The following is a 19,876-nucleotide window of genomic DNA, read 5'->3' as shown; positions in this document are numbered from 1 at the left end:
TCTATCCTATAGAACGCGATATTGTTCTGCTACCCAATTTGGTATTTAATTCGACCAAGATGTCGTCGATCTAAGTTACAAGTCCCGGTGTCAAGCTGGCGTATCTACCTGCACCCTGAATAACTCAAGCTAAAAGGGATCATTCGTTTGCGCACGCCTTGACACATTGATACATGCTGCATACGCTCTGCATATCTACGGGCCGAGCGCAGTATGAATATGCCAAAATGAACCGTACGTCCATCGGTCGGCCTGTGGTTATAGAACTGAATGGAACCAAATGGTACGGTGTTTGTAAATGGTATTATGTACTGATGGGCGACGGTGCCAGACATAATCCATAGCTTGTTAACCAGTACCTGGGAGACGTCTGCGCCACCAGGTCTTTCACAAAATCCTCATATAGCGGCAGCAAGTCATAGCACAGGTAGCCGGCTATTGGTTGGAAGACTGAAAGCTCGATGGGCAATAGAGCATGGTTTGTCGCAAGCCATGCGCTATAAGAAGAACTCTAGACGCATATTCGGCGAGTCGGACTCATTCTAGCCGGTCGCAATTGCACTGGACGCCATTGACGAGGCTATAGGGCGGATAGTGCTGTACGCCATGTAATGTATCAGCAATACTTCGCAAAGAAAAAGCAAAAAGATGCTCAGAGTGAGAGTGATTCGGCAGATAATCAGATCTCGGACGAAGATTTCAATGGCAAGGCACCTAGTAGCAGGAGAAATGCTGCTGCCATGGACAACAAGTCTTCATCTAACAGTCTCAAGCCAATCACTATAAGAAGCCACAACACGTTGTCATATTACGTTCTTACAGTCCAGGCTCTACTGGGAGAATGGGTCCACAGGTAGGCAATCCCTAGGGCATGAAGAATGGGTCTGTATACTAATACCGACATAGATCTAAAGACCAAGGAAAGCTCAGATGAGAGTACAAATATTGGAGACTTCGAAGGACTCTCCTCAATTTAAAGTGGCTTCCGCATCCGTGGCTCTCCGAAGAAGAGATTTCACTAGTCGCATCAAATTGACCATGGAGATAGAAAAGGTTCCTAACAGCCACTATGCCCTATGAGATGGGGCTTACAATAGAGCGAACCTAAAACAGGCATAACGTGCAGAATGTGCCTGTTAACCCTTTCTGCAACCATTCGGCCAGTGCCCATACGCAAACTGAGCCACCTTTCGTGGTTTACGTATGATCTCGAGCATGTCCGAGGCGTCCCTCTCCCATATAGTCCTACCGGCGTCATGAGCACCATAATGACATGGTACATCTTCGCCGCTAAGACACGGGACTTGGTTTTTTGGACGACTTGTAACTGGTCTATGCATCAGAACTTGCCTCTTAATATTGTAGAGAGGCTGTGATGGCCCCTAGGAGGTGGTCACTGTGCCGGGGGAAATGGAGAGCAATAGGAGGAGCAAGAGGAGCAAGGGGATCACCAGCAGCACCAGCAGGAGGTTGAGCAGCAGGAGGAGCAGGATGAGTAAAGTGCGACTGAATCCAGACAGTGCCAGTGCTACCTGGCTAGGCGTACTAGTGCCATTACTACTTCTCCCTCTTCATCGCCACCACAATGCTCCGGAACAATTGGAGAAAATGTTGGCAAAGTCTCCAATTATTTCTAAGCAAAATGGAAATTGAAGAGCGGCATAAGTGCTCAACAATCCACCTTTGCTCATGCAGCACGATTGCCTAAGCGAATATGCTATATCCTTCCCCTCGTGTGGTTGCCCGTGGCCGCACGAGAGTCGAAATGACTTTGGTAGTTCGTGCGCCAGTGGTACAAGTAGTTTCTGCCCTCTTCTCAGGAGCCTGTGTTGACTTGGATAGCTTCCAGCGTCGCTCTTATACCTCAGGGTGCCTGTGATCAGCCACCGACATGTGGGTGAGAGCTCGCAACATTCAACGCAAAGCCAGACAACGAATGCGACGCCAAGGATAGTGGTAATATCTGTGGTAAGGAAGATCTATATCCTTGAGATTCCATGAGTTTGTGCACGATATATGATATTGCTTTCTGCAACTGCCAATTCGTGATATCCTTTATTGTCGGACACAACAAATTACCGCATTGATTACACAGGACATTACAGTTACTGCACCATGGAAACATGATATTATTGTAACCATTGGTAGCACAGCTTATGTGAGCCGTGCAAACGCGACCCCGATACGACAGTTGACCATCCTACGATATAACCAAGCAACTTTGGAAAGAATCGGAAATGTATTCTCTTCAGGTATTCGCTGCAACCCTTGGGCTATCAAAGTCGAAGACGACAGCGAGAGCTATATCGATCCATCTATTGCAATGGTACCAAAGGGAAACAGCAGAAGCTGATGCCACTGCGGCGCTCCATGTGTTTCTGCTTCTGTATTCTCGCCTTTGTACAAAAGAGGAACAACCGGCAGTTCCCAGTATAGTTCCATTTTGAAAAGGAGGCTGGACTGTCAGCTTCCTGACCAAGTCTATCAGATACCGTGGCTTGGGAGATGATTTTGCGATGGGGCCCAACATATCGCAGCAGATCCCTTGGAATGTCGCTTCCCATGGGCGCTCAGTGCCGAGAAGGAACAGCCAATCTAAACGATTGTAGTTGCGATAAGTATTACAGTTATAAATTCCCAGTGGCAGGGAGTTGTGAAAGGCGACCTTTATCCGGCCTGCATGTTGGCCCATTTCTATTCCAATTAGGGCTCATGCAACAACCACTATGCTCATAAGAGACGATGTAAAGCTGTATACCCTGGGACAGAATCAGATCGACGACTGTGCAGTCCGTGTTGTACTGACCTACCGATTTTCGGGGCTCCAGCCAGAAACGCCGACTTGATCAACGACACGAAGCAAAAGATTTCTTCAATCAATACCCACCCGCTTAAAAGGTCAAGTTACCAACAAAAGGTAGCAGATCGTCTTTTGTGTGAGGGACCTCCAGACTTTCATTTTCATTTTATTATTACCATTATGTTCCGATCGTCAATCGCACCTCAGAAAAATTCGTCGGTATCTTGATTACTCTAAGCAGTTTTCATTGAGCAGTCAGTTCGGTGTCCTTTTGCCAGTTATTGTACCATTCATTGAGTCAAATACAATCTATATCGATAAGTACAGTGAACTATTCCAGTGGCCCATTCAGATTATCGCGGGTGAGGGGATGGGATTTGGACAGCGCGGATCAAAGGGCACGATGTGGAGGAAGTTATACCCCTAATCCTGCAGATGAAAACTTCCACGGATGACTGGGTCGTGCATTTCAGTATGACCAGGACTGTGATAGAATCACCCCGCGCGTGGGCGTTCGGCAGAATACTTACTAGTATGCAGTTTTAAGCATAGGAATTAGGGAAGTAGATTACAACGCTTTTACAAGACCTCTAGAGTCACTATAACTACATTACCAGCAGCCGTCCGCTCTAATCCCTCAGGATAATCTAGATCAAGCTGGTTGTTAAACTGATTACCAAGCTGAACGTCAGCCGATGCCACCTATGTATATATCGGATGGGTGGTGAAGTTAGATACAAGCGAAGCCAGAATTCTGAAGTTTCATCCCAAACTATCGCCGCAATAACAAGTGGAGGCAACATACAAGTGGCTGTACAAAAGGCATTTCAGAGCTTACTCCGTTGCACTGGCGCTATTGGATTCTTTCTTTCCTGAGTTGGATGGCATAGAGTTCATGAGACCTCTGAGAAATTGAGCCACATGCTCTTGGTTATTATAGATCGCCAAGCTTAACGCCGTTCGACGGTAGGGATCCAAGATCCAAGGGTCTCCCCCTTTCTCCACTAGAAACTTCACGGAATCCAATGGCCCGGCAAGTGCAGCGTAATGAAGTGGAGTACCGAGCCCTGCTCTATAGTTCATCGCGAAATCCGTAGGAGAATCCTGGTCCAGCAGCTTATTCACATTTAAAGCATTTGCCTCTGGGTCCTGGTTATAGATATATTCCAGAACTGTCAAGCTGTCTGTACCTTCGCGCATTGCTGCGTAGTGTAATAACTGGCCATGGGCAGCCGAGCCTCCGTTTCGGAAGAGTATCTCGATAGTTTCTAATGTACCCTCTAGAACAGCATGGGACAATGGGGTAAAATCACGGATGTGACAACGTTTGTTTAAATCAGCGCCATGCTTCAAAAACCATTCGAGGTGTTCCATGTCATCAAATGTGTACCTAGGATACGTCAACCATTGGACATGTCAAAAGCCAGACACTTACACAACCGCTGATGGTATTAATGTGCTGACATCAGTATTTATATCCCATCCACGATCAAGATACAGTTCAAGGACATCATAACGCTTCATCTGTGTTGCAAGAACAAAGTGCTCGGTAATCATCGGTGCCCCTTCTTTTAGCAGCCTAATCACAGTATGAGTGTTGCCATCCTTAATGGCGATACAAACTTCCTTTGTTAGGTTTCTCATCCTTGCAGCGAAAGCGAAGCGTAGAAAATTGAGAATGCACTTATATAAACCGTTTCAAACATCGCTTTAGTGGAGCAATTTGCCCCGCGACGGATCAGTAGGGTTTAAAACCAAATTGTCCTGCATAGCCTAGTTCCTAGGTCAATGCACCATCCCTTGCTTGACCCAAGTCCCACTACAGCGTCTAGAATAGCCCTTTTAGAACCCGATTGCATCTACTATTCACTTGCAATGGATGACCACACTGGGGTAGCCGAACAACTCCCAGTACTCCGTTATAATACCCGAAAGCAGTATATAGCACGATGGTTCGATAGAAGAGCTTGCAAACAGCCATCAAAAGCACTCGCTGCCAATCAGGGCATAGGTTTAAAGCTGCAGTCAAATATCGACAGCCTCAGCGACTGGAAGACCTCAACCTGGAAAATGCCGCGCCGGACCGAAGGACTGTGTCTAGTGCAGACTGGCATTAATGGTTTTACACTGAGCGGTACGGCCTACAAAGGTGCAAGTTCTAGATAGATTTTGAACCGATGACCCATGCTCACCACGGCACGACTCATGCGCCCCCCACCTCTATATGCAAGTTCGTTAACGGTCTAACTCCATGGCCATGCGTAATCTAAGCCTAAGTTGCTTGATGGCGTCGCGTCAGTGGTTCAGCCATCTACCAATCTAGCATAGCGTCGGTCGCTTATACCTATGGTCCGACTCAAGCCAAGGTGAAACTTTATAGAACAGCCTGGTCGTGGGCAGTGGAAAAGGCTTGTTAAAACTTAGAACTGGGAACTTGGACTTTGGAGCCCCTTGCATGGACATGACAGCGTGTGGGCCTTCCAATGCCGGACGTTTCTTAAAAGGCCATCTCATGCCATCGGAGTGCTTACTCTCCCAATTTTACCTTAAGATCCTCCTGGACGTTGAATCAACCCTTCTACCATGGCTGGTTCATCTGTGTCTGCAATTCTAGACGGGATTGCATCTTCCAGCATAGCCTTTGACAAGAATGAGCCTGGTTCAAGAGAAGACCTGATTGAGCACAGCCGAGCGTTGATTGCGGCCTTGGAGATTCCCAGTGAGTTTATACAGCGCACATTCTGCGCAGAGGTGAGTAGTCATTGCACTTTCATGTGATCCTCTCATGGTGTGCTGCCATGGTACTGGCGCATAAGCTGAATTGCAATATTGACCTGCGTTGGACGATAGCCAGCTCAATCAGCCATCATCCGTCTTGCCGTCGACGTTCAACTTTTCCAACGTTTGCAGGAAGCGGGCGATGTAGGCCTGACACCTGACGCTCTAGCCCACAGTACCGGGGTCGATGTCGTTTTGTTATCGCGTCTAGCGAGACATCTAGTGTCCATGAACCTTCTTGCTTTCTACAACGGCGCATTCCAGGCGACGAGGCTAAGTAACGGTCTCGCAGCGGAGAACTTTCAACACGGCATCTGCTTCTGCTACGATGCAGCCCACCCTTCATTCAATGCATTCCCGCAGTATTTCAAGAAAACTGAATATAGATCCCCAACTCCGGGTGGAACCGACGGTCCCTTCCAGGAAGCCCACAAGATGCAGCTTCCGTTCTTCGAATGGCTTGTTGCAAATCCACCACACCTCCAGCACTTCGATTCTTTCATGAGTGTGTATCGAGCCGGAAAGGCAGATTGGCACGATTTCTACCCGGTGACAGAGCGAATGATAGCGGGCTTTGACTCCTCCGTGAGCGACGTTCTCCTGGTGGATGTCGGTGGCGGGAGGGGTTACGATGCCGCAAGCTTTGCCGGGCACTATACTTCTCATCCAGGCAGAATCGTTCTTCAGGACCGCGAGCCTGTTATCGCGAGCGTAGTAGCTAATGGCGCAGAGCTACCCTTCGAGGCGAACGCCCACAACTTCTTCACGCCACAGCCTATCAAGGGTGCACGAGCCTACATTCTTTGCTCCATTCTGCACGACTGGAGTGATGACGATGCTGTCAGGATCCTGGAGAGTTTGGTTCCAGCACTGGAAAGCGGCTATTCGCGTGTTTTGTTGAACGAGATTATTGTTAGCGAAGAGAAGCCCACGCTAGAAGCAACAAGTATGGATATGATGATGTTGGCGCACTTTGCAGTCAGGGAAAGGACGGAGAGCGAGTGGAGGAGTATTTTAGCGAAAGCCAGGTTGAAGGTGGTCAATATCTACAACTATCCCGGCGTTGCGGGGAGTTTGATCGAGGCGGAATTGACCTAGTGGCTATTGGTGGTTCGAACTAGCTGGTTGCACTATATATGTATGAGACGATGCGTGAGAAGCATGGCCACGTGAGAATTCCTGTGTTTCTGATCTGGTATTTGTGTCCTGTGCGGATGGTGGCTAACTGATACCGTAGTCACTTTTACTGGACCTCGCCTCGTGTAACTGCCGTAGCACGCATAGTGCATAGGCTAGTGTTGCTGCATCGCTGCTATTATCATATCACGACTAGTAGAATTATTGATTTTGGCGCCTCTATTTTGCCTTTAATAATTGCCGGAAGACAAAAGTCATATAAGCCCTCGTTTTGTTGGACAATGATCAATCAATTGATTGATTAATCCTAGCTGTACAAATATTGTGCAAAGGATTTAGAAACAGAATAGTCACGAACAGCATTTTATTAATTCTTTCCATATACAGATAAATATAGGTAAAGCAATGTGCAGGGTCATGATATACTAAGCAAATTTACACAACCCGCGTACAGCCTGGCTCGATAGCTTCTAAGATCTCCACAAGCTCTCCCCAGAGCTTCACCTGTGTTTTCTTTCCTTCCTCACTGCGAACAAATAGAGACAAGGCACCATTATCCACCGTCCCATTTGTCATATACGCCCCATGGCTCTCCTCCCCACTCGCTGCCCCAGCCACGAGCGTCCTACTCCCCACCTCCGTCGATCTGGCAAGCACCATCTGCAAAAGCGCAAATAGCAGTCCCATCTCCCGCCCTAGTCGCGAATGACAGAATCCCGGATTGACCATATTAATGACAACCGAGTCCCCAGCTCCCTGCGCCACCATCTCGCGCAGCAAGAGCACCTGCAATAGCTTTGACGTCTCATACCTCTCTGGCATATTCGCTTGCTCTTTATCATCCAAGGCCTTAAACACATTTTCGGCACCCCGCTCTGCAAATTTCGGCCACGCATGCACCTCGCTAACCACCGTCGTCAACCGGGGTTTCGTACCGGGATGCAACCTCGCGCTCTTCCGCAGCGTCGGCAACACCAGCAATTCCAATAGCATGGTATTAATCACGTTCACAGTTATAGTCCGCTCGTGGCCCTCTGCAAGTTGGAAAGTGCCGGTTGCTATCGAGGCGTTGGCGACAAACACATCCAGACGTGGTAGCTGGGCTACTTTCTTCGCGAATGCGAGGACGGATTCGTGCGACGCCAGGTCTAGATCCCATACTTCGCAGATGCCGGTAGTGCCGGTGGATTTCTCGATGGATTGCAGGGCTTCTTCGCCAGCGGTGTGGTTGCGCACGGCGAGGATGATTTTCGCGGCGCCAAGGCGCGTGAAGTGTCGGGCTGCTTCAAGGCCGAGGCCGACGTTCGAGCCGGTGACTATGATCGTTTGGTTGGTGAATGATGCAGTGGGATAAGAGGGTGTGATGAATAGTTGGGAGTACAGGAAGTCGTAGTTGAGGATGCCCATTTTGAAATGGTTCGGGCGGTTTGTGGGATGGAGAGTATGGCATTCTGGAGGAGAGGGGGGTTCGAGACTGAATATCATGAGATATATAGGATATAGGTACAGGTTTGTCTTTACCCGATGCTAATTCCGTAGTATGGACGGATTTAGGGGTGGATCGGGTTTGTATAAAGCCGGGAGTTACTTCATGTCCTCGACTATGCATCGCTATCGATTACCCACTGAGGGCTACGAGTCTCAAGAGTGGTTCTACTAGGGGTGGGTCGGGTACCCCCTCATTTCTGGGTTGGATCCTAGTCATAGATTTACCCTTTTCAATGGTATGGGCAAGGTATGTATCGTTGTTAAAGGCTCACGATTAAGCTCCAGGTGGATCCTTAAGTGCTATCGTTAGGGTTCATTCATGTCCGGTCCCCAAGCGGAGTTTAGAAGATGGCAAGAGTGGTATCACGGAGATAAGAATAAAGCCGGCCATGATGAACTCCACAGTGGATATTTAACGTCAAGTTCTGCACGGGCTGGCCCACGCTCCGTTTTGTATCTAGTTAGATTGCTCCATCGGTTTTATTGCCACTGATCCTCGGAGTATATTCGTATTCCGGTACTTTCCGTGCTTCCTAGGGTGCTGTGAGAAATTATGAAATTGCTATAGTTGGCTGTTGCAGGTATAGGAGGAATAGGTTCTGTAGTTGCTTCCCCTGTATCGCAGGTATTCATTGAATATTGAGTCATTGGTTGGGACCCAAGCCTTATTACCCGGGAAGTGTAATTCGCAGTACGGATACTGTTTGTGAATCGGGTGAATCAATGAACTAAGCGATGCTGACCTATTAAAAAATCGTGTCTGGAGAGAATACTATTAGTTATAGAGCGGAGAGGAAAGCTTTGCGTACCGAAATTGAATTTTAAACGGTCTAAATATGATATAAACCGGGCTGGATAAAGTCTGTGATAATGCTATAATTCCGGAATAGTGGCCTGATTTGGGGGCGTACACTATAGAGATCTTTGATCCGGAGGGGACACTTAATACTAGAACAAAATGCCTATCTAGTGTATGAGAGTCATATGTACAATTATATGATACTCTGCTAGCCCTCCTATCTCTTTTCAAAAGCTCATCATACCTTCACGCCCAAAGATTTCTCCATACCCCCAAAGGCCACCGAGTCCAACCGCTCACTGTACTGACCTACCCTACATAAAACTAAAATTTGTGCAGGAACCATTCATCGGCTGTTGTTTTATTTCCGTCATTTCCCACAAATAAAGTATCTTTTCCGGCTTGTGAATAGTTCACTCTCGAGTACCAATCATATGACTGGGCGCCATCTTCATTAGTAAGGGACAAAACACACTGCAATGATAACCGAAATCGCTCTCCTGACAGGGACTGTAAAATGCCCTCAATATTGGCAACGCAGTGGCCTTCGCGTGTATGTACCAATTCCTACTTACCTGTTATTGGTGTCAGTACCTGCAGCCCGGCTGTTCTGTGAACAGAAGAATCAGTATATCTGCGTCTGTACAAAAATTATAACCCAGGCCCTAGGATCCTCAAGCTTCGGTGGATGGTGCAAGAAGTACAGAGCCGATCACATTTACTTGTCATCGGGATGGGTCTGGAGGAGGTTTTGTGTCTTGTCATCATTGGGGCTGTGTTTGAGAGCACAGAGAATTCTCTTCGACACAAATGTAAACCGAAGTGAAAGTCGCCGACTGTTTGAAGCCTTTTGGCCACTTCTAGCAGCAATTTTCGAAAGGGCTGGGCACATCACGAGAGCTAGAGATATAAGAATATGTCAATAGGTGTATGAATCAACTGGATCACAGATGTTCCTACGTGGAGGGACTCGTACTGATCCCTCTGGTCGTCTCTGACTCCATATTTCTGCCCGACAGGCCTGTACCCATGAGCTCAGAAGGAGCCACCGTCTGTGCTTTCTCTTCATTGGCCTTCTTGAACCATCCATCCACGATACCATGCACACACGTTCAATGATCCGATAGGCTGACCATCCTTCCTGCCCCTGAGATCCAAGTAGAAGAATCCATCGTCGGTTGCAAGTTGCACCATACGAGAAATTTCCTCCGCATCCCAATTTGTAAGCTCGAGAAAGTCAGTCGTCTGCAACTTGGACATGCGAGACTGTGCTTCTTGCGACACATTGAATATAGCAACTAACACGGTCGTAGAGGTATTTCGTCTCGGTTTCTCGATGCAAATATTTGCACCTCTTAGAGGTTTAGAAACACCTTTTATACCAAGCCATTGAGCAAAGTGCTTGGAATATGATATCTTACAAGAATGATAGTTACATTACGGTAAAGTTCCTCCGTGCACATTCCGAAATCACACCATCGGGCTCTCTGATTCATCATATGCACCTTATGCGGTACAAATACGCATTATTGCCTTGGAAAGGAAAGGCTGAACTGGCGGATCCCAGGGACCCTGTCACAGCGACAAATGGAAGGACACCAAAGTACAGTTGCATTCATGATTGATTGGCAGTCGCAAGAGAAAGATTAGCCATGAGTCATTAAAGAAAGAATACATACCAACCAGGAGGTATAACTATTAAAGGATATCTCTTTGTTCTCCTGGCATCCACAGCGCCTTTGCACGAAATACCCAAGCTTGACTTCATAATCAGAACTGACATGTTATTCTCTTCTTCTTGCTGACCGTCTGCTGAAGAGAAATGCACCATGATGCAGTCAACAGCAGATTCGTCCGATGAATCAACTACTACTTCTCACCGACCAGATGGGGGGAGGTCAGCTTGGATCTTCCTCGCCTCGGTCTCTGTTATGCTCCAGCTGACGTGGGGTATGCGCAGATTTGATCACACCTTGACTTACTCATTGCAGGGTAACTAACAGATATCCCTGCCAGGATTCACGATCTCATTTGGTGCTTTTCGTGAATATTACTTCTATGAGTCAGCCTTCTCTGGTAATCAGGTGATCGCTATCATTGGAGTTGTTAGTACGGTATGTTTTCCTGATGACACAACAAGCAAACACGAAGGTGCCAAGTTCCCATACTAAAGCTTCATAGGGCGTGATCCAACTCCTCTGCCCCTTTCTAGTGCACATCCTGGGCGGAAGAGCTTGGCTGCGTAAACCGCTCCTATGCATCGGGTCAGCCATTGTGGTGGCCGCATCGATTGGGGCGGGATTCTCCCACACACCTATCCAACTCATCATGACCCAAGGGGTCCTCTACGGTTTAGGTAGTGGCCTGGTCTTTGCTCCCAACATGAGCCTGATCGATGAATGGTTCATCAGGCGGCGTAGCCTTGCCTATGGCATCTACTTTGCATGCTCAAGTATCTCTGCTGCCATCCTACCTCCAGTTATGCGGATACTTCTCGCAAAGTACTCAGCTAAAGCGACATTGATTGGATGGGGTATATTTGTTGCTGTTGTACTGAGTATAGCCCTGATAGCCGTGCGGCCACGCCTGCCGTCATCTAGGTCCGCTGGGAACGAAAAAGAAAATCCTCTCTCTGGGCAGTTTTCATATAGATTTCTGCGCAGGCCTCTGTTCTGGCTAATTCTGTTATCCAATGTCTTACAAGCACTGTCCCAATATTTGCCATCCGTCTACATACCATCTTATGCAACTGCCGTCATTGGTACTTCTTCTGCAAGTGCATCGGCTCTACTCGCCATTTACAACATCGCGTCCGCCATTTGTCAGCCCCTGTTGGGACTACTTGCGTAACTTAATCCTTCACAGAATGATTTTCAGTTACTTTACTGATTCTAGAATAGTGATAAACAAAATATTCTATATCCGCTGCTGCTCAGCACTTTGATCCCATCCATTGCTGTTCTGTGTATCTGGGGCTTTGCAACGAACTACGGCCTTCTCGCACTTGTATGCATCTTATTTGGCGGGCTTTCTGGGGGTTACGTTGTTCTACGGAACCGCTTTGCAACAGCTATCGTTGGAAACAGTGATCGCCCAAATGAAGAGCTGATTGTATCAGGTCTGATCATGTTCTTCAGGGGAGGGGCCACAATCGCATCCGGCTTTGTAGCTACAGCGGTCTCCACTGCGGGCGCAAATCGGGGTCTCCATAAAGGGAACTATGGTTCCGGCCAATGGCTCCCGTTAATCCTTACTGTTGGAATCCTCACTGGAGTTTCTTGCATTGGCGCGCTAGGATTCCTGCGTGGGGGCAGACAAGCGAGGCCGAATGAGCAAGGTCATGGAGATTCTTAGAAGTCTTATGACATTCTCATGATAACTTGGATTGCACTTGCCAAGAACTTAGACACGACAGACTGTACCTTTGCTGCTGCATGCAGGAACATTTTCTTATATCATTATTCTCCTTGGATGACAAGGTTGTTTGCGCGGAGGTAAGCACACCAATTGGTCGATGTGCTACTCTAGGGTATACAAACAGAAGCATGGAGCGATAATGAAATATACTATATTTGCTGAAGGTTTCCAAGGCGGTCCAAGAGATATCCCTCCCAAGACAGAAGACTGCACGTTTACGAAAGGTTTCTGCCCGGTGGTGGAAAGGTTGCTACCAGAAGGAAACTCAGGGTCCACCCTCTTAAAGGTTGTCCTAGTAACCTTAACGGTACCTTAATGGCTAATTTGCATGAAGGGAAGATTAATGAGAAGTCTGTCTATAATGTTCAGAAATCTATATCTTGTTTCCCTTCCCACTCTGTCAAGAACGCTCATGTACGTCAGTTATTCCCTCTACCAGGCAATATCTTTTCCATTATACATATCCCAGCCAGGAGCATCGATATTCTTAAAAGTCCCGCTCGAATTAATATCCGCTTTGTCGACTACATTCAGAACCGCCTGTGCTCCCTCTTGCGCCGTGAGGTGAGCATCATCGCCACCCATATCAGTTTTCAGCCACTGCATCAGTTAGCAAGCATAAAACGGCCACTAAATCCACTTGAATAACTTACCCCGGGACTAACTGCAAGGAAGATCAATCCCTCATCCTTGTAGGACATGGCGTATTGAACGGTAAGTGCGTTGAGAGCAGCCTTGCTTATCTTGTAGGCCGGGCAGTTGGCAACCCTAGACATTTCCGCATGTGTCATGGAGGCAAAGGCCGTCGAGCTAGTTTAGTGGAGATAACTGTCAGTCGAAGGAATACTATTATCGGTGGAGATAACTCACATGTTAGCCACTTTCTTCGACTTGCCCATTCTCAAGAGAGGTAGAAAGGCGCGCGTCACATTATGTGTTCCAACCACGTTCACAGAAAGCTGGTAGTCGAGATCGGACCTTCAATGCTGATTAGACTTTGAACGAAGTATACTATCTTTGAATAGAATAAAACCCTCACATATTCTCAGTCTTCCCCTCAACCCACGAATGAACACCAGCGCAGTTGATCAGGACATCCACTCCCTTCTGGCCCACGACTGATCCTGCCGTTTCGACGCAATTAGAGATACTGGCCTCATTGGACACATCTAGCGGAATGAAAACTACACGACCGGATTCTCGGGCGACGATCTCATCTAACGCGGCGGTGGATTTCCGAGTCGCAGCGATCACAAGGCTGACATCCGTGGGGTCCCGAGATGCCAGTTCTTGGATCATGGCGAGTCCCAGTCCGCGGGAGCTTCCGGTCACAATATAGGTTGCCATGTTGATATGGGGTGAAATAATTTCTCGAGATAGAGATGTTTAGTTACTTGTAGTATGCGGACTAGTTTATATACACGCAGTTCATCCAGAAATTAGTCATGGGGCCAATTCTCGATTTTTATCCATCCTCCCCACTATACCGGAGATTGCCGTTAGAAATCCCGAGAAGGAGATGCTAGTATATTCACTAGTGATTCAATTACCAAAATGTCTCTGAAACTTGAAGATCGTTGAGAATTCTTATCGAAGGGTCGGATGTCCGAGCCAAAAAGGTTTAGCGTCTACGGGCTCACGCAGATGATACATAGTAATTACGATCAACCAGTATTTGTTAGTAAGGTCTCTTTGGGAGCTAGATACCTGAGGCATCAATATGTGCAGCTAGGTCTCTGGAGCAAAGATCAAGTCAAGAAGGATCTTCCAATGCTATATCCTAGTAGAAACATGTGGGATCCAGGATCTCTGGAGGCTACTAGTAAACCGCAAACCGTCCCTACGAAGTCATTTGGCCCCCACGTTGGTTTATAAGCAGGGTACAGGAGGTAGTATTTAATCGCTGCGTTGTCTACTATGCGCTCTTCCACCTCTCTACTTCTTTGCGACAATCTACCTTCTCAAACCCCAATTCTCTGTTCTACCCACACCTATTAACATGTCCCTCAAGGTCCTCATCTACGCCTACCGTAAACCCGGTCTCTCCCTCGAGGAGTTCAAGAAACACTACGAAGCTCACGTCGACCTCGTCAAAAATCTCTCCGGCGAGGACTTCCCTCTCTCCCACAGGCGCAGTTATGTCGCGCGCAACACTGTCGAGACCCCGGTCGGGGATGCTAGTGGCCGCAATCCCCTGACCCCCGCCACGGTGCTTCTCGGACAACAGACCGACTTTGACTTCGATGCTTATGCCGAGCTCACCTTCGCCGATCAGGCTGCGTTCCAAGCTTTCGGTGCGAAGGTGTACGCCCCTGATGCCGCTGCTCAGATTGCGGCCGACGAAGAGAAGTTCCTGGACAAGTCGAAGCTTGTGATGGCCATGCTTGGGGATGTCATCGAAACTACCAAATAAACGACGGTTCGGCACGACGAGTATCTGTCATATACTTGTTTTTTGAGCAGAATTACCCAGGGGTCAGTTATTGATTGAACATAGAAAGAAACTGGCTGCAACGATGCTGAAGATAGCAGTGGTGAGAAGGAGCCAGAGACTTGTGGACTGATGATTGAAGGCTTCTGACATTGGGGGCTATCCTGGGCTATTTTTCTTCTCGTGTATCTATACGAGTTTAATTCCGAAAGTCTTCCTACGATGAGTCTATATGGTTTAACTTCTAGATCTGACATGAAACGTCAACTTGAGTCTTTGTAAATTTGACATCTTCCTTAGAAGTCGCATTACTCTGTTCTATGTCTATTATACATCACCGCCATGGTAGGAAGATTGGAGGTTTGGAAAATTTGAATAAGTCAACGAACCATCTAGTTATCTGTCTTCGCTAACGCCATCGGAAACATCCCACCTAACGAGCCAGCACCGGACGACCATGGCCAGTCATCCAGTAAGTCTGAAGGCAGTTCAAAGCAAGTTAGCGGATCATCAAAGTCTGCAGACTGGACTGCAGAAGGTTGTACGTAGCCTTCGAAGTGTTGCGATTGGCCGATTTCTGCCAGCCCAGCGTGCATACTGGCATGCCGAGTCTTATCCATATACTCATCTATACGCATAACTTGTGTTTTGAGTCGTTCACTGGCGCCAGTGGAGCAGGTAAGTCCCGATTCCATTTGATACAGAAGTGCTGCCATCTCTAATCTACTTGTCAATTAGCAAACGTTGGCATAGACCGTCACATGATGCTACTGGATGCTTACAGAAGCTTGCGGATTCTTTGATAAGACACCTCAGAGAGGCTTCCTTCCATGACAGATCCAAGAATAAACCCAATTCCCCCCAAGTGATAGAGCTTCAAAAAGTTAGTATGTGTCTATCTAAAGTGGTAGGAGCGGAGAGGTACAAAGTATGGCGGGCAAAGAACATACCAGTGGAGAACTGATAGCTTTTAGATATTCAATCGGGACTTTGGTAAACACGTTGAGCACGTTACCAGCAACTTCGCATTTCTCCTCTATTCCTTGGTCCTCATTTGAAGAAAGGACCATGTTAAGAAGCTGGAGCGTTGCTTGAATATTGGCTGATTGGAATCCCACAATATCATTCTCAGGGTCGCCAGTGACGGGTCCGGTTAATCGAAGCTGCGACGGTAAAGCTGAGAACATAGAATGTACATGCTTTATAATTAAATGGCCTGGGACAGGGTTAGGACGAAATAATGACCAAGGGCTCTCATTCTCGCCGCGCAGCGTTTGCCGCTGGCCATCAATAGCATGCTCCAATATTCTATAAAGATCAGTAGTGAAATTCCACCCCCGCATCCATACAGAGTATTCATAAGTATTAGAAGCCGGAGTGGTATAATCCGCCGATATTTGTGCTTTGTTTTCGAAATCCAGCAGGTCGTCATTTACCTCTCTGGGGTAGCGTACATTTGACTGGATTTCTCTGAAGCGGACCATGCCTCCCCACACGGTCGCCGAATAAACATCAAGTGTATACATAGACCAGAACTAATTTGGGCATTAGTTTGACACCGGTCATAGGTATCGCATGGGCCCAGTGACGTACCAGCCTCCGTCGAACCTCAACCTCAATGGTACTCAAGTCTTTAGGCCATGACTTCTCATCATGTAGCCCTTCCATAATACTTAATGTATGATAGTGCCCTAGATATTTATGCATCTCCCGGATCTGACCATTTTGAATAGCGGTAATGCTGAGAATCGCACATGCCCTCATATATTCGATGCCTCTTGCTGCAGCCAGGTTGCGAGGTATAGACTCCGCAGCTGCTGTCCAGAAAACCTCCGGTGGCGGATGGGAGAGCTGAGATGGTGATCGCCGATTCGAATATAAAGCGCCATCCCTAGCGCGTGCAGAGGCTAGGGAGCACATTGCCATTGTTGAGGCAAATAGACCCTGGTCCTCAAGATGCTTTTTATTATGGAGGACTCTCAAGAATGACGGTCGATGAAAGAAAGGAAATCTGTGCAGTACAATACGGTTAGTTCGGATACAATTACCTCGCATACCCTCTCAAGGCACGAAAGGAGAGAACTACATCGGGTAGACAATCTCAAAGTATACCTGGGCGAGATCCTGCACCACAGACTGACAGGCGATTGCAAGTGCCTTCCAGGGATTCAATGATGGATCGGAGCTATACTCCTGATCCACAGTTGCCCAGGAGTTATTGACTGCCATGGATAATTGAGGATTCATGCCAGAGTGAAAAGCATCATCCGAATGAACTGGTCGAGAGGGGGTGGTGGCAACTCCGACTTCCGTATTCTGTTGACTTGCAGGCTCGTGTCTCTCTTGGCGGGCTCCTCTATTCCCACCCCTTCTCCGTGACGGACGCTCATAGGTACAAGGTATATCAAAATCTACACAGTTCCCACAGGGGTGGAGTGGGCCTCGGGGCTTCGTGCATTTTATGCTACGTCGATGGCAAAAGTCACCTGGGCGCTATTAGAGCGGGACCATTGGGGAGTGAGGGTGTAACGTACAAGCCCTTGAGATGCGCTGAAATTTTCGGGGACGCTGTGGCATCTTGTTCACTTGCACATAAGGTATCGCCCAACAAAGATGCGGTCCAGGGTCTACATTCAAACTTCTGTTGCCGAACGCCACCATGTGATTATGTCATGTGCAACATCACCGCCTTTTTACTAACCTTAATTTTAGGGGCTTTACTAGTAGTATATAAGGTTCCCAGGGCTGCACTGCCTAGATTTAGGGGCCACTATCTTCAAAACATTTTCCATTATAAACTATTACACATATAATATAGGGCTATCTCCCAATAACTGTTGTTTTTACGGCGCATGTTTATAGAGAAATGTATGTAATTCCTAAGTTTCTTAGAACTTATCGTATAGAAAGATTTAATATTAAGGGTTATAGCACGCTAAAGTTTATTAATCTTGGCTAACGCCATTGGCTACAAATATGGATGGTTGTGGCCTTGCCCTCCCTGCTCTGCGCCTTCAGGACACAATAGCCGCATGGACTAATATCCATCTATGAGTCACTCTCTAATTCCGAAGGATGTCGTTTTATGTCCAGAAGGAGCTATACAGTCCGATTGTTATGATCTTTCCTTATTACTAACGCATCACCATTTGTTATTGAACTCCTTTCCGTTCACGTAGTTGACCATCTCCTTTACTGGAGACAGCCCGTCCGTATCACCTCCGAACTGCATTCCTTGCCGCATCACCCTGCGATAGTTCTTACCTGGTGATACCTTTCCCAAGACATATGGCTGTCGAGTCTCAACCCGGGTGGGGACGGGAATAGAACGGCCCACGATTGCTTCCATGCCCTGCCAGGCAAAAGTGATAGCTTCCTTTGCGGACGCGGGGATGCCTGCTTGGTCCAGCATCAGAATCTTCGTGTCGGGGTACTGTGCTTGTATATACTGGGTAATATTTGGGTTATAAGAGCCGCCTCCACACATAAAGATTTCATCGATAGGGATATTTTTGGGGGCATAGCGGCGGTAATGGTCAACGATAGCCTGCGCGGTAATGCGAGTAACAGTCGCAACGACATCATCGGGGCCAAGACCTTTGGATTCTGCCTTGCGAATGAGATCAAATGCTAGAGTATCTCGGAATACCTCGCGGCCAGTGGTTTTCGGTGGGTCAAGCCGGAAGTAGGGGTGAGTTTGAAGAAATTCATCTACCAGATCCTGATCCACTCTGCCGCGAGCGCCCATCTCGCCGTCCTTGTCATACTCCTGCTGGCCGTTGGTGTAATGTCGGACAACGGCGTCAATAAATACATTACCCGGGCCGGTATCGAAATCGTAGCAGGCATCAACACCCCCTAGGGAATCAGGCGGAATAAAACAAACATTTGCAATTCCACCAATATTCTGGCAAGCGCGTAACTTTGTCGGATGGTGCAGGACCAAGGCATCGAAAAAAGCAATGAGCGGTGCTCCCTGGCGACCCGCTGCTTGGTCACTAACCCGGAAGTCGGTCACAGTAGTGATTCCCGTGCGGGAGGCAATGAAGGAGCCCTCAGCCATGGTAAGAGCACTGCGGACCTCTCCCTCTTCAGGCATAGACAGAAGCCAGATGGTCTGACCGTGGGAACCAATGATGTCGATCGACGAGATATCAACATTATATTGTGCACAGAACTCCTTGACGGCCGCTGCAAATGTCTCACCAAGGATGACATTCACCTCCGATAACTCAGAGGGAGAGGTTTTATTGTGGAGGATCATATTCATGACGCGTTGCTTGATTGTTTGTTCTAGGGGGATTTCACCATACTGTTGGAAAGAAGACTTTGGGTCAGCCTAAACGGGATTTGGACGGCATGCGACATTAGTATACCTTGAGAAGCTCGAACCTCATGGGTGAATCTGGCGTTTCTTGTTGGAAATGGCACAGAGCACAATCGATTCCATCCTATAGTTACATAGCTAAGCTTTCATGACTTCCTAATCCTTCGCTGCTCAATCTCATCTACTTACCATCGAAGTACCGCTATTCAATCCCAGGACGGTCAGGTCCAGGGAGCGGGACACGGAAGGATTAGGATCCATACTATCGCAACGCAAAGACATCTTGGAGACACTGACTATGAATCCCTTCTAAGAGGAGGGGGACGCTGTGGGAATAAATACATGAGTCGCTGCCGCAGTCCTCACCTTGTCCGCCTTGGTGCCTGAATGCCTCGTGTTGAAAGGCGACGCTTAGACGGCTACACGGCCATGGAGGCCCATAGCAGCCATACATTTACCACCTATTACACAAAAGGCTCGAAATTTGATATTATACCGATTTTTCTCTATATATTACAAAGAAAGTACATTTTCTAATCAAGTATATCAAATATAATGCTATTCATGTAATACAGAGCTATTTCTCAGTAGTTAAACTGCCCTTTATTCTTAAAACGTAGGTTTCCGGAACGGCGGTTGCCTCAGGCAACAATTACTCTGCTTGTGTTGTTGAAAGCCTAAAAGCCTAGACGTTTAAGC

At 47.6% G+C, this 19,876-nt stretch overlaps 10 protein-coding genes across 10 annotated transcripts; 5 read left to right on the top strand and 5 right to left on the bottom strand.

Annotated features, from left to right (window-relative positions):
• Positions 1 to 611: 611 nt before the first annotated feature.
• BDV37DRAFT_287998 (uncharacterized protein) lies at positions 612 to 934 on the top strand (the record flags this gene model as incomplete). Its single annotated transcript, XM_032088203.1, has 2 exons — positions 612 to 853; positions 907 to 934. 2 exons carry the CDS (start codon positions 612 to 614, stop codon positions 932 to 934), a joined length of 270 nt encoding a protein of 89 aa, XP_031936323.1.
• Positions 935 to 3,634: 2,700 nt separating this feature from the next.
• On the bottom strand, positions 3,635 to 4,831 carry BDV37DRAFT_290537 (ankyrin repeat-containing domain protein; the record flags this gene model as incomplete). The annotated part of the gene is made up of 2 exons (XM_032088739.1): positions 4,236 to 4,831; positions 3,635 to 4,190 (listed from the first exon to the last, which is right to left on the bottom strand). The coding sequence occupies exons 1-2, from the start codon at positions 4,442 to 4,444 to the stop codon at positions 3,635 to 3,637; spliced, it is 765 nt and encodes a 254-aa protein (XP_031936322.1). The 5' UTR covers positions 4,445 to 4,831.
• A 552-nt stretch (positions 4,832 to 5,383) lies between these two features.
• Positions 5,384 to 6,676, top strand: BDV37DRAFT_275635 (putative O-methyltransferase; the record flags this gene model as incomplete). The annotated part of the gene is made up of 2 exons (XM_032085427.1): positions 5,384 to 5,551; positions 5,651 to 6,676. The coding sequence occupies 2 exons, from the start codon at positions 5,384 to 5,386 to the stop codon at positions 6,674 to 6,676; spliced, it is 1,194 nt and encodes a 397-aa protein (XP_031936321.1).
• A 474-nt stretch (positions 6,677 to 7,150) lies between these two features.
• BDV37DRAFT_290536 (putative short-chain dehydrogenase/reductase family protein) lies at positions 7,151 to 8,122 on the bottom strand (the record flags this gene model as incomplete). Its single annotated transcript, XM_032088738.1, has 1 exon — positions 7,151 to 8,122. One exon carries the CDS (start codon positions 8,120 to 8,122, stop codon positions 7,151 to 7,153), a length of 972 nt encoding a protein of 323 aa, XP_031936320.1.
• Positions 8,123 to 10,834: 2,712 nt separating this feature from the next.
• BDV37DRAFT_287994 (major facilitator superfamily domain-containing protein) lies at positions 10,835 to 12,356 on the top strand (the record flags this gene model as incomplete). Its single annotated transcript, XM_032088202.1, has 4 exons — positions 10,835 to 10,952; positions 11,019 to 11,116; positions 11,184 to 11,848; positions 11,903 to 12,356. The coding sequence occupies 4 exons, from the start codon at positions 10,835 to 10,837 to the stop codon at positions 12,354 to 12,356; spliced, it is 1,335 nt and encodes a 444-aa protein (XP_031936319.1).
• Positions 12,357 to 12,438: 82 nt separating this feature from the next.
• On the top strand, positions 12,439 to 12,768 carry BDV37DRAFT_261879 (uncharacterized protein). Its single transcript, XM_032083365.1, has one exon. It carries the CDS (start codon positions 12,517 to 12,519, stop codon positions 12,733 to 12,735), a length of 219 nt encoding a protein of 72 aa, XP_031936318.1. The 5' UTR covers positions 12,439 to 12,516; the 3' UTR covers positions 12,736 to 12,768.
• An 83-nt stretch (positions 12,769 to 12,851) lies between these two features.
• Positions 12,852 to 13,766, bottom strand: BDV37DRAFT_290535 (SDR family oxidoreductase; the record flags this gene model as incomplete). The annotated part of the gene is made up of 4 exons (XM_032088737.1): positions 12,852 to 13,019; positions 13,073 to 13,229; positions 13,290 to 13,397; positions 13,459 to 13,766. The coding sequence occupies 4 exons, from the start codon at positions 13,764 to 13,766 to the stop codon at positions 12,852 to 12,854; spliced, it is 741 nt and encodes a 246-aa protein (XP_031936317.1).
• A 631-nt stretch (positions 13,767 to 14,397) lies between these two features.
• On the top strand, positions 14,398 to 15,020 carry BDV37DRAFT_261878 (EthD domain-containing protein). The gene has a single exon (XM_032083364.1). The coding sequence runs from the start codon at positions 14,419 to 14,421 to the stop codon at positions 14,830 to 14,832; it is 414 nt and encodes a 137-aa protein (XP_031936316.1). The 5' UTR covers positions 14,398 to 14,418; the 3' UTR covers positions 14,833 to 15,020.
• A 113-nt stretch (positions 15,021 to 15,133) lies between these two features.
• Positions 15,134 to 17,463, bottom strand: BDV37DRAFT_261876 (putative C6 transcription factor). Its single transcript, XM_032083363.1, has 6 exons — positions 17,385 to 17,463; positions 16,937 to 17,336; positions 16,444 to 16,861; positions 15,801 to 16,385; positions 15,633 to 15,724; positions 15,134 to 15,573 (listed from the first exon to the last, which is right to left on the bottom strand). Exons 1-6 carry the CDS (start codon positions 17,425 to 17,427, stop codon positions 15,243 to 15,245), a joined length of 1,869 nt encoding a protein of 622 aa, XP_031936315.1. The 5' UTR covers positions 17,428 to 17,463; the 3' UTR covers positions 15,134 to 15,242.
• Positions 17,464 to 17,992: 529 nt separating this feature from the next.
• Positions 17,993 to 19,445, bottom strand: BDV37DRAFT_290529 (UPF0075 domain protein; the record flags this gene model as incomplete). The annotated part of the gene is made up of 3 exons (XM_032088736.1): positions 19,367 to 19,445; positions 19,227 to 19,301; positions 17,993 to 19,162 (listed from the first exon to the last, which is right to left on the bottom strand). Exons 1-3 carry the CDS (start codon positions 19,436 to 19,438, stop codon positions 17,993 to 17,995), a joined length of 1,317 nt encoding a protein of 438 aa, XP_031936314.1. The 5' UTR covers positions 19,439 to 19,445.
• Positions 19,446 to 19,876: the final 431 nt, after the last annotated feature.

Source organism: Aspergillus pseudonomiae, assembly GCF_009193645.1.
Source record: "Aspergillus pseudonomiae strain CBS 119388 unplaced genomic scaffold BDV37scaffold_106, whole genome shotgun sequence".
Lineage (NCBI taxonomy): Eukaryota > Fungi > Ascomycota > Eurotiomycetes > Eurotiales > Aspergillaceae > Aspergillus > Aspergillus pseudonomiae.
Note: the sequence above shows the minus strand (reverse complement) of the source record. Positions and strands in the feature narration are given on the sequence as shown.

Excerpts from the sequence above, each read along its gene's own strand:
- BDV37DRAFT_261879 (XM_032083365.1), top strand. The coding sequence starts at position 12,517 with ATGTGCTACTCTAGGGTATACAAACAGAAGCATGGAGCGATAATGAAA.
- BDV37DRAFT_261878 (XM_032083364.1), top strand. The coding sequence starts at position 14,419 with ATGTCCCTCAAGGTCCTCATCTACGCCTACCGTAAACCCGGTCTCTCC.
- BDV37DRAFT_261876 (XM_032083363.1), bottom strand. The coding sequence starts at position 17,427 with ATGCCACAGCGTCCCCGAAAATTTCAGCGCATCTCAAGGGCTT. Across the intron at positions 17,337-17,384 it reads TCAGCGCATCTCAAGGGCTT|GTGACTTTTGCCATCGACGT; the intron begins GTACGTTACACC and ends AATAGCGCCCAG. Across the intron at positions 16,386-16,443 it reads TTGAGGTTCGACGGAGGCTG|TTCTGGTCTATGTATACACT; the intron begins GTACGTCACTGG and ends TGCCCAAATTAG.